The sequence below is a fragment of the Amia ocellicauda genome, chromosome 9 (genome assembly GCF_036373705.1).
Source record: "Amia ocellicauda isolate fAmiCal2 chromosome 9, fAmiCal2.hap1, whole genome shotgun sequence".
NCBI lineage: Eukaryota > Metazoa > Chordata > Actinopteri > Amiiformes > Amiidae > Amia > Amia ocellicauda.
The window spans coordinates 2892166-2904829 of record NC_089858.1 but is presented as its reverse complement, the minus strand read 5'-3'; the positions used below and the strand labels follow the sequence as shown (position 1 = coordinate 2904829).

Below are 12664 nucleotides of genomic sequence, written 5' to 3'. Positions count from 1 at the left end.
TGCTTTGTTCGAGGGCTCTCTCATCTGCCCGGCTATCTGCAATCAGCGCCGAGCTCCACTTGTCCGGCTCACATTACGACCGCAAAACTCGAAACACCCCATCACAGTCATGGTCACACACACACACCCCTGCGTGGGGAGGGCAGCTCCAGTCTTGAGTCTCTCACCACTTCTGTGAGCTCGCTGTAAACACGGAGTGGGGTGCCGGGAATGTTACTTGATTGCTCAGCTCTTTGAACGCTGGCCACGACATGCAATTAGCAGAGAGAGGCAGTGTTTGTCGGGCCACAACGGACGAGGCTGTGCTGCTATGATGGTGGCTTGTGGCTCCTGGGTCGTTAGCTCCGACTAAACAGAAATCAGAGCCCAGCATGCATGCAGCTTGAAGGCGCAGTCTCGGCCATTTTAAATTTCACTGAAATCCCCCCAAACGTCGACTTGCTCTTTTGGAAGCAGCGTTTACAGGTTTGGAGGTCACTGTTACTAAACTATCCATCTTATTCTATGAAATAATGAAGAATGCTACTAAACAGGTATAAAAATGTAAAAGGAACCTGTTGTGGCTTTTAAAAATATACAAGTTCATTGTTTCAAGTAAGAAATGAAGTGTGTTAAAGACAACTGGAGATTCCTGGAGGTGTCTAATGGTTGGGGGAAGATGTAAAGAAATACAGACCTATATTTTGTGAAACAACTACAGGTCTACACCCCACAAGTCAGTACAGGGCAGTTCGTCACACTGCTATACAGCTCAAGCACACACAACTACACGTGACGTCCCAACAGATTTTGTGTGTCCAAACACAGGCCCTCCAGATGTATACAAAACCCAAAGGACCATGTTCATCGCAATGTTACACAATCATTCGCAAAACAGGCTGGGCCATCTGAAATTTCAGAAATAGGGTTTGTATTTATTCCTTTACTGGAAGGAGACACGGTGGAGACATTTTAGACACGAAGAGACGAAAACTAGCGTGACACTAATAAATGTCTGCCCCCTGACAGCCGTCCTTGAAAAAAGCGCAGACAGTTTTCCCCTTCAGTCACTCAGGGGTGTCTAAACCTCCCGGACTGCAGTGATGCATTTATTTTAAAATAACACTACTAATATAAACCAAACAAAAAGCATATCAACCTTTAATAACAACTCGGCCTTTAATAAGGAAGCAATATGCCCCCTGCATCCATTTGGTTGTTTCATTTCATGGATCCTCAAAGCAATTTAATTCAGCCCAGGTCACATACATGCTGACCTTAAACATGAACCCGAGACAGATATTACTTTATCTCGCAGTCCTTTTCATCCATACATCGTCTGCAACATTCAGCTTCGGTGCATCATTGCTTCTGGTGTCTGCCGGGTGTTGGCGTGTCTGTTCAAACAAGGATGGTCTAGATGCAGAAGTCTGCTTCCCATGGACATTACCCTGCTTTGCAAACACCAGCACCAGAGGCAAAGTCAGAAGTGAAATCTTGACACACGAGGGACTGGACTATAGAGGTTTCAGTTCTGCCCAGTGACGTCTCCGTACAGAATGCGCTCAGAGCACGTCGATGTCTTTACTGTGTCGTGCACAGCGATGATATTAAAGCAGCCAACAGTCCCTCTATAAACTACGTTCAGCTTTCCGTTTCTTCTGGGCCAGTTGTACTGCAGTTGTGAGACTTAGAAGTGGACCATGAAGAGCAAAGGACATCGACGCAATAAAGCACGGCAGTGAAATGCTTTATGAGAACATCGGATAAATGGCTAAACTCGTACAAAGATGGGCCAACCTTATTTGTTCAGTTTCTCACATTTAACCCAGTCCACACATTTCGGCTTCAACTGCATGGCTAAGTCAATTATCCCAACCCCCAACAACTATTTGTGTAAAGATGTGCCTCCCACTCTTAAATGTAGCTAATCCTAAATTTCAACTTGTGACCTTGGGTCACTGTTTAACCATTCTGTTCAAGACTGAAGAGATTCTGTTCCTTGAATCTGTCCGTGTCAGACAAGACCAGGGGACAGTCTCGTCTCTTAACTCTTTCCAGAGTGGTAATGGTCTCATGTAAGATGATGACCCAAACTGTACACCACATTAACATAGTCTTACTGGGGCATTATAATTTTAACATGACTTCCCTTGAACTAAATTTGGCCCCTTTCACTATATCCTCAAGTGTCCGATCATATTCCATGACAATGGACGCATGCTAGGATTTATTTAGATGTTTGTTGTATGAACTGCTGTCAGTGTTGCCACATCCCACTGGAATTATTCCAGGTCAATTCAATACCACAGTCCTAGAAAAGTTTGCCTAAATTTCCATTCAACTTATTGTTAAGACTGCAACAACACAGAAGACATTGCCTTTTGATGCCATGGCTACCTGTCCTCCAGTCACCGTGTAGTCATTGCCATTTATTCTGTCTTCATGACATCACAGTCTGCACAATGTGCTTGTGTCCATCGCTCAAGTCTTAATCGTGTCAGAACGCGTTTCCAGCAGAACACAGATCATGTGTTGTGGCGAGAAATCTCATCCTCACCGTGACTTTACTATATTGCTCTCATCAATCACCCCTACCATGGATTTAACTTCCAACAGTGTGGGGCTGAGGTAAAGCGGGATGGACCCCACAGCCGGCACCAGAAAGGAGCCTGAGTTTAAGCGATGACAAAATCACACTAAAATGTGACACGCAGTTCTGCCAGACAACGCTTGGCTCCACGCTTATTAACAGGTATTAGATGCAGCTCCAAAAAGGTTGCGCCGGCCTATAACTACGAACACAACCGCTGCGAATTCTTGGCAGCTCATTCCCGGCCATCGACACAACTATGCACGGTGCCGTTCAGAAGTCCGTCCAATAAAAACGGTGCTCAGATATGAGCGTTCCTGTCCGGTTGTTGGAGGAGGAAGAGGCGGCAGTGGCGAGGGAGGAATGGGTGAGGAGTGAGTTAGGCCCCCACTTCAGATAAGCAGGCCCTCGCCGAAATACCTCTCGCGTTAGTAAAACTCTGACAGCAGCCTGAGCCACCCCAGGTCACAAGCGGCTCGAGCAACAGTCACACAGAGAGCGAGAGAAGGGGGTGGAGGGGGAGGGAGATGAACACATATCCTGTAAGTGGGAGGCATATGAGGAAAAGTAACGGCGAAAAATGTCTGAGGAATTGGACGGCCTTCGCTCTGTGCATAAACAGACAACGCAGTGCCAGGAAAAGAGTTCCACAACAAAAGAAGCGCAATGGCTCGGAGAAGCACTTCCACGTCCGAAGGCACAGCAGGTCTATAATGACACGTCTGCACGTCCTGCCCGAAGAAAAGCAGCGATATAAAGCATGCCACAAATGGGCAGATGAAGTCCGAGTCTATCGAAGCACCAAACCAATTTCGAGGCTCCATTATCGCTGGAGCAGAGCGTCACAGAGGTCGGAAGTTGCCAACCAATCCTCGAGTCTAACCACCAGGGCTGATCCCATCTCTGCCGCTCGCTATCTCTGACCACGAGACACGCTGCAGAGAAAACATCCGGAGGAGATAACACTGGGAAGATTGGGAAATCTGGATCTGCTCCAAGACTTCACAAACAAGTGTGCAAGCGCGTTCCCTTTCACAATTGGGTAACAAGGAAAGGTGTACAAACACCAGATGTGTCACGGGATTGCCATGATAAGCAACTAGAGAGACAATGGGAAACACTGACTGTTATCTTGCCTCGCTGATTGAATGATTTAACCGAGCCTGGACTCCAGTCTCTTTCTTTGGCAAAGAGAAAACCGAGAGCACACAATTCCCAAACAGACACGTTAGATTATTTTTTCAAAATCCAATATTCACGCCCCCAGTTTACTATTGTTTTAATTTTATTAGTTTGTTTTTTCCTGATCGTCCAGATGCACAGACTGAACTCTGTCGAAACTTCCTCCATGAAACAGGACCATTGTCTCTTCACAAGCTAAAGATCATGTGCTTTAAAATCATTAGGAGAGGGGGACAAAATGTGCCCCCGCCTAAGTGGAAGTTGGATAAACTCAAGAGATCAAGTAAACCCAGACTGGACTGAGACAGGAGACCCAGGCTGGTTTTAAGAGCTAAACGCATATCTCACTGCTGACTGCATTTCACATTCAACCCCCCCGCTGCCTATGCAATACTCCATAGAAACACAGCCCACACAGAGAAACAAAGACGAGGAGAGACAGACAGAGAGAGAGAGAGAGAGAGAGAGAGCACACCAAAGTGGAAACAAGGGAGGAGATAACGGTTTCTTTGGGGGGGAAAAAGCAAACACTTGAAGTGTTCAGACTCTCGTTTTCTCTCCCCACTTCGCTCTCACTCCAAGCCTGTGTCTTGCTCCCCTCGTCCTCCCCTCTCTCCCTCCCCCTCCTCCCTCTCTACCTCCTCTGTCAGAAGCCAGGCGTGTGCGAGGCGCTGGAGGCCCCACCGAGCCAAAGCCTCTCCAGCAGAAGTCTCTGCTTTGGTGTCGCCCACCAGCCCGGCACCCCAGACCCACAGAGACCTGAGTCGGGTGATCCCCCCCAAACGCCATTCTCCCCATTCCAAAGCACCCCTCCCCCCCAATCCTTACCTTCCAAGTAACAGCTGGAGGACGATGAGAGGCCCTTTTTAGATTTACACCCCACCAATTTCAGGCAAATCTCCAACATTTTCATTTGCTTCCACTTTCAAATCTTCGGCTACTTTGATTCCGATTCTCCCCTCTCCCTCAGTTTAAACTTTACACCAGCCGCCGTTTCTTTCCCCGTATAGTCAATAAACCGAGGGAGAATTTCTATTTGTATTTTTTTTTAAGTCCGGTGGGCTCCTTTAAGCCCCCTCTAATGTAGTACTGCCCCCTCTCTCCTTTCAGTGCGCGAGACGGTAATCCAGCTTCTGCAGTCGCCAAGTCTACAAACTTTTTCATCGGAGAGGCTTCATTTTCCTTTCAGTTTCTTTCTCTCTCTCTCTCTCTCCTTCTCCTTGACTTTCTCGATCTGCTAGTTCTGGGAGCCGTGCAGCGCTGGAGTCTCAGCCATTCCCCTCTCCCTCTCTCTCTCTCTCTCTCTCTGGCCGTTAGCTGGAGATGCTAGCGCTCCTCTCAGCCAACAATGGGCCCCTTTCAAGCCCTGGCTGCTTTGACTGAATGACATCAACTGGCTGGATCCTCCCACCCACACACACACACACGCACACACACACACAGCCAGGCACAAAGCATTAGGAAATCCTGCACTTTCAAAGTTAATGGTCTTCTCAACTCTCTTTCTTTTGCAGAATCACAAGACAGACATTTTTTATCCTCCTCTCTGATCTCAAGTGTTTGCAGGTCAAAGAAAAAAATATATGCTTGTTTTAAGTTTCTAGTGTTGCAGTGCCTTAGGGGGAGGGGGTGCTTTGCATACATCTAAGCAAAGCCTTCATGAGGGGAACTTTAAAGGGCATGTACATTATAATTAACCTTATCCTTTTATAATTAATTTTAACATGTTGCCGTGGGGGTCTATCTGTTCTTGCACGCTATAACTGGAGTCGGTAAAGTGGAGAAATACAACCAACGCTAGTGGCGAAAGTCCTGGCTGTTTTTAAACAGAAAACCGGTTCTTTTAGCGGCTGCCCATAAACTGGGACAGCTAAAGCTACAACACATCCCCCCCTTCAGCAGCAACGTACAGCGCCGTTCTGCTTCAAACACAAAGCGGAGAGCTGGATTCGAGGGGACATCACACACAGACCCACATCATTCAGAACCTGGAGCATGTGCTTTGAACCCCAATGTTCTGGAATACTTGTAACCATATCAAGCTCATACAGACCAATGTATAGCAGCCCCGGTGGACTGGGGCTCTCTCGTTTGGACACACAAGCTTTTATATTTCAAAAACTTTAGGAATATTTCTGATGAGTTCCCCTTGTCCTAACAGAGGGAATTTAGTACATCATCACCATCAGCCCATATCAATCCACATATGTTTCCACTTGTTTCGATCTACAGCTCTGGAAAAAATTGAGATCATTCCAAGTTCAGAAATCAATGTTAAGTGGTCTCCTAATTTTTTCCAGAGCTGTATTTATATTTTTATATAAAGATAAATAATAATTATTGAGTAGTCTTTTTAAATCTGCCTCCTAACCCCTCTACAGTATTTGTGGCAAACAGCTTGCACCTCAGAGTATTGAATTAGTCACGTCCTGTGCTCGGTCTCTGGGCTGTATAAACAGATTATTTCAGTTACAGCGGTCCGCAACACAGTGGAAACACAAGTACTACACTTCACCACAGATGAGGGTTTCAATCTCTACAACACAGAAAGCAAAATAAACCAAAAACGCCATATCAGCAATGAAGAAAAAAAATGACCAGCTTTTTTTCTTTTTACTTGGATAAATCCCAAGCCTGAGTTTCATCCACAATCTTGACCGTTAACATCAAAATCTCGGTTCGTTTGAAGTTTTGTTGTTGTTTTCTGGGTTTTCAATTCTGTGTGGTCGGGAAACAATGACCTAATGAATGACTGGCAGGTAGAGCACAGTGTTGCGACACCGATCCTCACAGCACTCTGGGAAAAAAACATGAATGGGAACCAAAAAAAAAAAAAAAAAAAAAAAAAAAGGCTGTCAATCACTGAAATCTGCTGAAATAAGTGCCAACTGCTCAGCCCTGAATCATCTGTTTCTGGAAACCAGTGACACAGTGTGAACTTCCCAAACAACTTTAACTGAACCCACCTCTCTGTGAAACACACCTACAGCCTTCCAATCTTTCCATCGCTCAATCATTAATTTACTACAATGTGAATGTAGTGGTCATGGAACCCCACTGGACAGGTGTCCGGGAGCAAGACCTTTGGGGTACAGTCAATGCACTGACCACACCCCCCACCCTGGAGGGACTTTTGAAGACGTCACTAGAGCCAATCCATGGCCCCTCGCTTGCGTTGGGTTTTGTTTACAACATGGGTTCGATCCACCAGAGGGAGAGACACCCGAAACCAGAGAAACTCAAAGTGCCTTTGTGCGCTCGGCCCCCAAAACACATCTGCATCTTTGACAATCATTCGCTCTTGGCCGGCGGCTCCCTGAGAGAGATGCATCTGAAAGCAGTCCTGTTCATTATCCCAAGCCCCGGCCTTTCCTCTTTGTGTTTTCGGCGTACTGAACGTTAGTGTAATGGTATCATGCCAACTGCACTTACAGGCATTTTAGTTCTAAATTAAACGCACAGCCGGTAAGTGCCCAAAGAGCTTTACAGTAAAAAATAAAAAATCCAGTAGCGCACAGACTTACAGACTGCAGATGGAAACTACAGTGGCACGGCTGTGGCCCATTGCCAACGCGAGAGAGAATTGCGCGTCTCCGATGCAGATAGAATGGGGGGGACGGGACATTTTTGCAGGTCCCGGGCAGTGCCTCACACGGGCAGCACCCTCCAACGCAGCCCATTGCCCCGTGCATCATTTCCTGAGCAGTGGCAGCGAGTTATGACCTCACTGCATTTCAAGGGTTTTCCAAATACAGTGACTACATTCGGGAACAGCATCACACCTCTTGGCGCCCTGGGGGGGGCGCAGCTGGTGACCCGAGACCAGACCGCTGCCTCGGTGTCGCGAATAACCCCACCGTGGGGGTCAGTGGAAAGAAAAAGCAACTGCAGAGGACAGAGAGGGAGAGAGAGAGAGAAGAAGAGAGGGAGGAAAAAGCAGAAGAAGGTTGCAAATGGGAAACATGAAGCGCATTACTGGGAGATGAGCTCATCGGAGAATCACTCCGCTGCGATTTATATAATCCCACTCCTGGTATGTTAAGAGTTAGCTGACGTAGACGGTATGGTTTGAAATTATTATCCAGCCCCGAGGTGCAGCAGAACGGACGCTTAATTGCCAGAAAAGCTGGCCGTTTTTACAGGCAGAAACTTCTCCAACTCATTTCATTTATTTACTCGCTTCCGCGGCAAAAGATGCAAACACCTTAACGAGGCTGAGTGTGGCGCGGTCAGCCGCTCGTAAATGTTCTTCCGCTTTTACTGCCCGGCTGTTATTCAAACTACTAAATAGAGCTGGATTGCAGTGATAATATTCACATGAAAAATCCCCCAGGCTCACAATGAATAGGCAGTCCTGCGAGGTCACCTGGCCTATCTGTGTCTGTAGTTGAAAGCCCTCAGAAGCCCATGTGTGAGAACATAATTATAGGATTGAGTTAGAAAAGCTGAAAGGTAATCTGCTGGTTAGAAATTTCAGCAGTTCCTTAACAGTGACACAGTGATGTATAAATTACTGTGATGCAAGAAGGATTTGACTGAGCTGTGTCAGTGAGATCAGGACAGTACTGGAGTAATGGTGGGAAGGTGCTTTAGTGCTCCAATTGGGCTTTGGGAGCTTCACTTCCAGTCAATCTCTGCAGGACTGAGCCCAACACACACACACACACTTCTCCCTGGGAGATTAGACAGTCTGGCAGGCTGGTGAAACACACTTGAGAGATCACATTACTCCGAGGAGAACTTAAGTCTTAGAGAGTAGGATACAAACACACACAAATGTTAGCACTCAGATGTTCGGTGCAGCTGTCTACTCTTACTCCTGCGTGATCAGTCCAATAAACACAACGCTCAGCTTGATTTCTCATTGTAAGTAAACAAGCACATTTGTACCATAGGCAGAGGAGAGAACAGACGGAACCAGGCAGTCTTGGTGCAGTGCTGGGTGTGAAGGCTCACAGAAGGGAACAGGAGCATGTTCACTGCCCCATTCGCTGTGGCTTTACGGGGTGGCATCGGCAGACCAACTTTCCTGCATCGCTGCAGAATTCGGCATATCACAGCCAACACTGTACCTGCACTTCACATTAATCCGAGCCTGGAAAACCAGACGTTCACCGCTGGAAAATGAATCCTGGCCACCCAGCTTTGATGCACAAGGATTCCAATCTAGCCAAGTCTGAAGAGACCCGGTTGTCATGTCATGTCAACAGGCTATATGAGACAGTGACAATTAATAAACATCTTGATGATAGGAGCCTGGGACTCGTTGGCAGCATCCCACAGCCACCCCCCTGCCCTGCTGTGCCAGCCCATCTCAGGACAAGGACCCCCCTCCCATCACGCAGCCACTCCACCCCTCCTGCTCCCGGAGATGAAACCCTACACCGTCTAACAATGTCAGAAATGTCAGCTGAATGCTGGCACTCTGCCCGCTAATTTTAGTCAGGGAATGCGAGGTATTGGACAAATTCCACGGAAGCTCTCTAATTGGATCGACGGAGACGGGACCCGCAGCTGTTAATTCCAAGGGGCGCGGGCCTGGTCTGTGACAGGACCCCCGCCAGCCAGCAGCCGCGCTCCCAGACTGCGGGAATCACCTCACCGGCCTGGCGATGTTTGTACACGGACCTCCAGAGACTGCAGCCTGGTGTCTGTGACTTAAGAGTCACTTCAGCTGACCCTCGCTGGGGGGGAAGCCCAGGAAATGAAGGTGACAGCAGGGTGACAGAACACGTCAGGCTTCCCAGAATGCATTTCAGGACAGTGCCCAGTTCATAAATTGTTGATCAGGATGTTCAGAGCACAGCATCCGGAAAATGCTACTCCTGCACAAACTCGATTTCTCTGCTATTTAACATTTATACATCGCAGAGTTGTTCGATCTCTAGATAGCAGGATTTCTGTTTGGCAGGGTGAAGGATCTCTGCTCTGGGAGTCCCTGTGTTGCAGAAACACAGAGCCTGTCTGGATGGTTGAGGTGCATATTAGGGGTAGTAAAACACAGGCCAGAGATGCCTATCTTGCATCTGCTCTGTAGCCAGATACGGAGAGGAGTTTTCCAATGCACCCTGCAAAGGCTCACGGGCTTTAAAAGCACAAAGAAGAAATGCAAGAACAACAATTTAAGGAGATGATACAGACAAGGCTATAGAAGAAAAGAAAACCACTCTGTGTGTACAGATCCAGCTTCAAAGCCCCAGAGTGTCCCAGATTTTCATACGGATTCTCATTCTAGGCTGGCAGACTTCCAAGCCTTTTCTGAAAGACACCCCCATTCCTGTAAATGGCGGCTTGGAGCCCTATTTAAAGAGTCTGTGCTCTCTTTCATAAGCCTTTTAAACAAAGCAGATAAGGCTGATCAATGTCTCTGGAAATCAACTATGCAAACACAAGGGTGTGTGTGTTTGTGTGAGAGAGAGTGTGTGTGTGTGCGTGTAGCTCCTCAATCAAAGTAAACAAACCCCAAAGAGATTCAGTGCCCTTGAAGAAGGAAAAAAAAAAAAAAAAAAAAGCAACGCAAAACAAAACAGAAGAGCATCCACAATTTGTCAGATGAGGCTCCACAGCTTCTCCAAACAAGCATTTGGAAATCTAACCCCCTTCACCCCACACATCTGACAATTTGGCACCCCCACGGCCTGCCCGGCCCCCATTTGGCTCAGTTAATTGGTACTGGAGCAAACAGTTTATATTCCCTGTTTTATGTGCTTCTGACTCACAAGACGGTTGGAGCCAAGCTATTGCGCTGATGAACTGTGAGCCTCTTCAGGAGAGAGAGAGAGAGAGAGAGAGAGGGAGGAATCTGAGCTGCCGGGCCGCATTCTCTAACCTTTCCTCTCGCGTATGAAAACACTGCGTTATTCTCGCAGCAAAAACGACGGGCGCCTCTCTCTGCAGCTCGGCAGTGGAGCGCTGGACAGAAACCCTGCGTTCGACGCATCACTTTCATCGCCATCCCTCTGCTAAACCGGAAGCAAAGTCGCTCCGTCTCGTTGCAGTTTTATTTTGAGATAGAAACGACAGTTTTCAAGACCAGGAAAAAGAAGAAGGGGCCTCGGCTCCATGTTGTGAAGGTCTGCGGACGAACGCAGCGAGACGCCTGCATCTGCAGCACGGAGCTCATTTGCAGTCAGTCATTTCTGCGGATTTAAGTGAAACCAGATGCAGCGCAGGCCTGTTATATCACAGTGTTGGGGGGGGGGGGGGGCATGCCGTCACCATGTGTCTGTAAAGCAGAGCTCGGCTTCAAACAGGGCCCAGGGCTCCACCTCCCTGATTCTTCACTTTGCCAGGGCTCAGCCGAGAGCACCCCCCCGCCCCACACCCACACCCCAAAACACTCAGAAGAAATACCTTTCCACCTGGCGGTTAAAAGACGAACTTCTCTCAAACCGCAAGAATCAAACCACCCTCCTTTCTGTGCAGAAACCCAGCTGCTCTGTGATCTGAGCTCTATTTATTCTTTAATTAATAAAAAGAAACCATCCTTAAGCACTCACTGCTAGTCATGTCGTCCCAGCCCCCCTAGTAACAGACGTATGTATCTCCCTACACCTCACCTCTCCACTCACCTGGACAGCTCAATACCGACATTACTGCGAGACATTTTTGACACGTGGGGGTCTCATCCCATTTCTGATTTGAAATTGATTCAGGAGGAAACCCTGAGAGGGAGATATTTGTGGAATCAGAGAAGCGTGGCTTTTCGAACGTGAGCCGGGAAAATGAGGGGCGAACGGTTTCGGTTCAAATCTAGAAGTGGGCAGCTCCAAGTTCACTTCATTTATTGAGCCTCAAAGGGGCTTCGCAGAGTTTGGCGAGTTCATTCCCGCCAAGATGTGCGTGTGATGGAGCTCAAACCTAGGAAAAAGAAACGGGGGGGAAGGAGGAAGATGGTGGTGGGACATGAGGAATGTATATGCCGTCAGACTGGACCCTGCAGCTTTAAATTTTTTCCCGCTGACTTCAGTTTAAAAAAAAAAATCCTGTTGTTGTTTTTACAGCCCTCCGGAGAGCCGACTTCTTGCTGCTTTATGCCGATGATGTCAGCATGCTCTTCTGCACAGATCTCATACAGGCCGAAACAACCTCTGAGCCAGGAACAAGACAGCGACGAAGCGGGCCCGGGCGACTGGATTTGAAGAGGGTTTTTTTTATCGGGAGTCGGCTTTGCAGGTGACTTGCCCGGGCACGCAGCTCGTAAAAGACAAGCTCGGTTTCAATCTGTTCCCAGTGGGAGACTCACCGTCAGAAACCAGTTTTCAATCACTCAAAACTGCCCTTCACACAGACGCATACGAGAGGACGCACACAATCACAGACACACGGACAGACGCACACAGATGCACAGACAGAGACAGACACAAACACACACAGGCAGACACAGACACCGACACCAGGCTCATTAACAGACTGACAGCCCTCGTCCTGAGCAGAAGGTGCACCTCTCTAATTGGTGTTGTTGTGTTCAGAGGGACCTGTTCCTGCCCATTATCAGAATATCCACCCCCAGCCCACCCCCGACAGTTTAACTGTAGCCCAGGCACACTGCCAGCTGGATAACAAGCCAAACAGGCTTCCCAAACCACCCACCCATCCCCACACACCTCTCTACAGCCCTGCACCTTGCAGTCTGGGGGTAACTTTTAATCACAGACTCAGGAGCACAGAGAATTCAGGACAGTGTTGCGGGGGTGTCAGGGCACCACATTTTAAAACCCAATATGAATATGAAGGGTTTTATCTACTTTGCATACATACGTTGATATCGTGCTAAACCCATGGCTTTTAAGTTTTATAGCTTCTCTCTGAAAACCAGGAAGCAATTTTAATTGGAGCAAAAATGTTTGAAAAATCACACAGCTGGACTCAAAACCAAAATGCAGGGAATGGACTCCAATTAAAGTGGTA

The 12664-nt window shown here is 47.8% G+C and overlaps 1 protein-coding gene across 2 annotated transcripts in view; it reads right to left on the bottom strand.

Moving 5' to 3' along the window:
• The window catches only part of abl1 (c-abl oncogene 1, non-receptor tyrosine kinase), a 39850-nt gene that overhangs the window by 16123 nt on the left and 11063 nt on the right, over window positions 1-12664 (bottom strand). Inside the window, exon 1 of one of the 2 annotated variants that reach the window (XM_066712636.1) lies at window positions 4583-5112. The exons of the other annotated variant lie outside the window; for it this stretch is intronic. Within the exon in view, the coding sequence (XP_066568733.1) occupies window positions 4583-4667 (85 nt within the window). The 5' untranslated portion in view covers window positions 4668-5112. Of the gene's footprint in view, window positions 1-4582; window positions 5113-12664 lie in introns of those variants that run through there. 2 annotated transcript variants of the gene reach the window in all.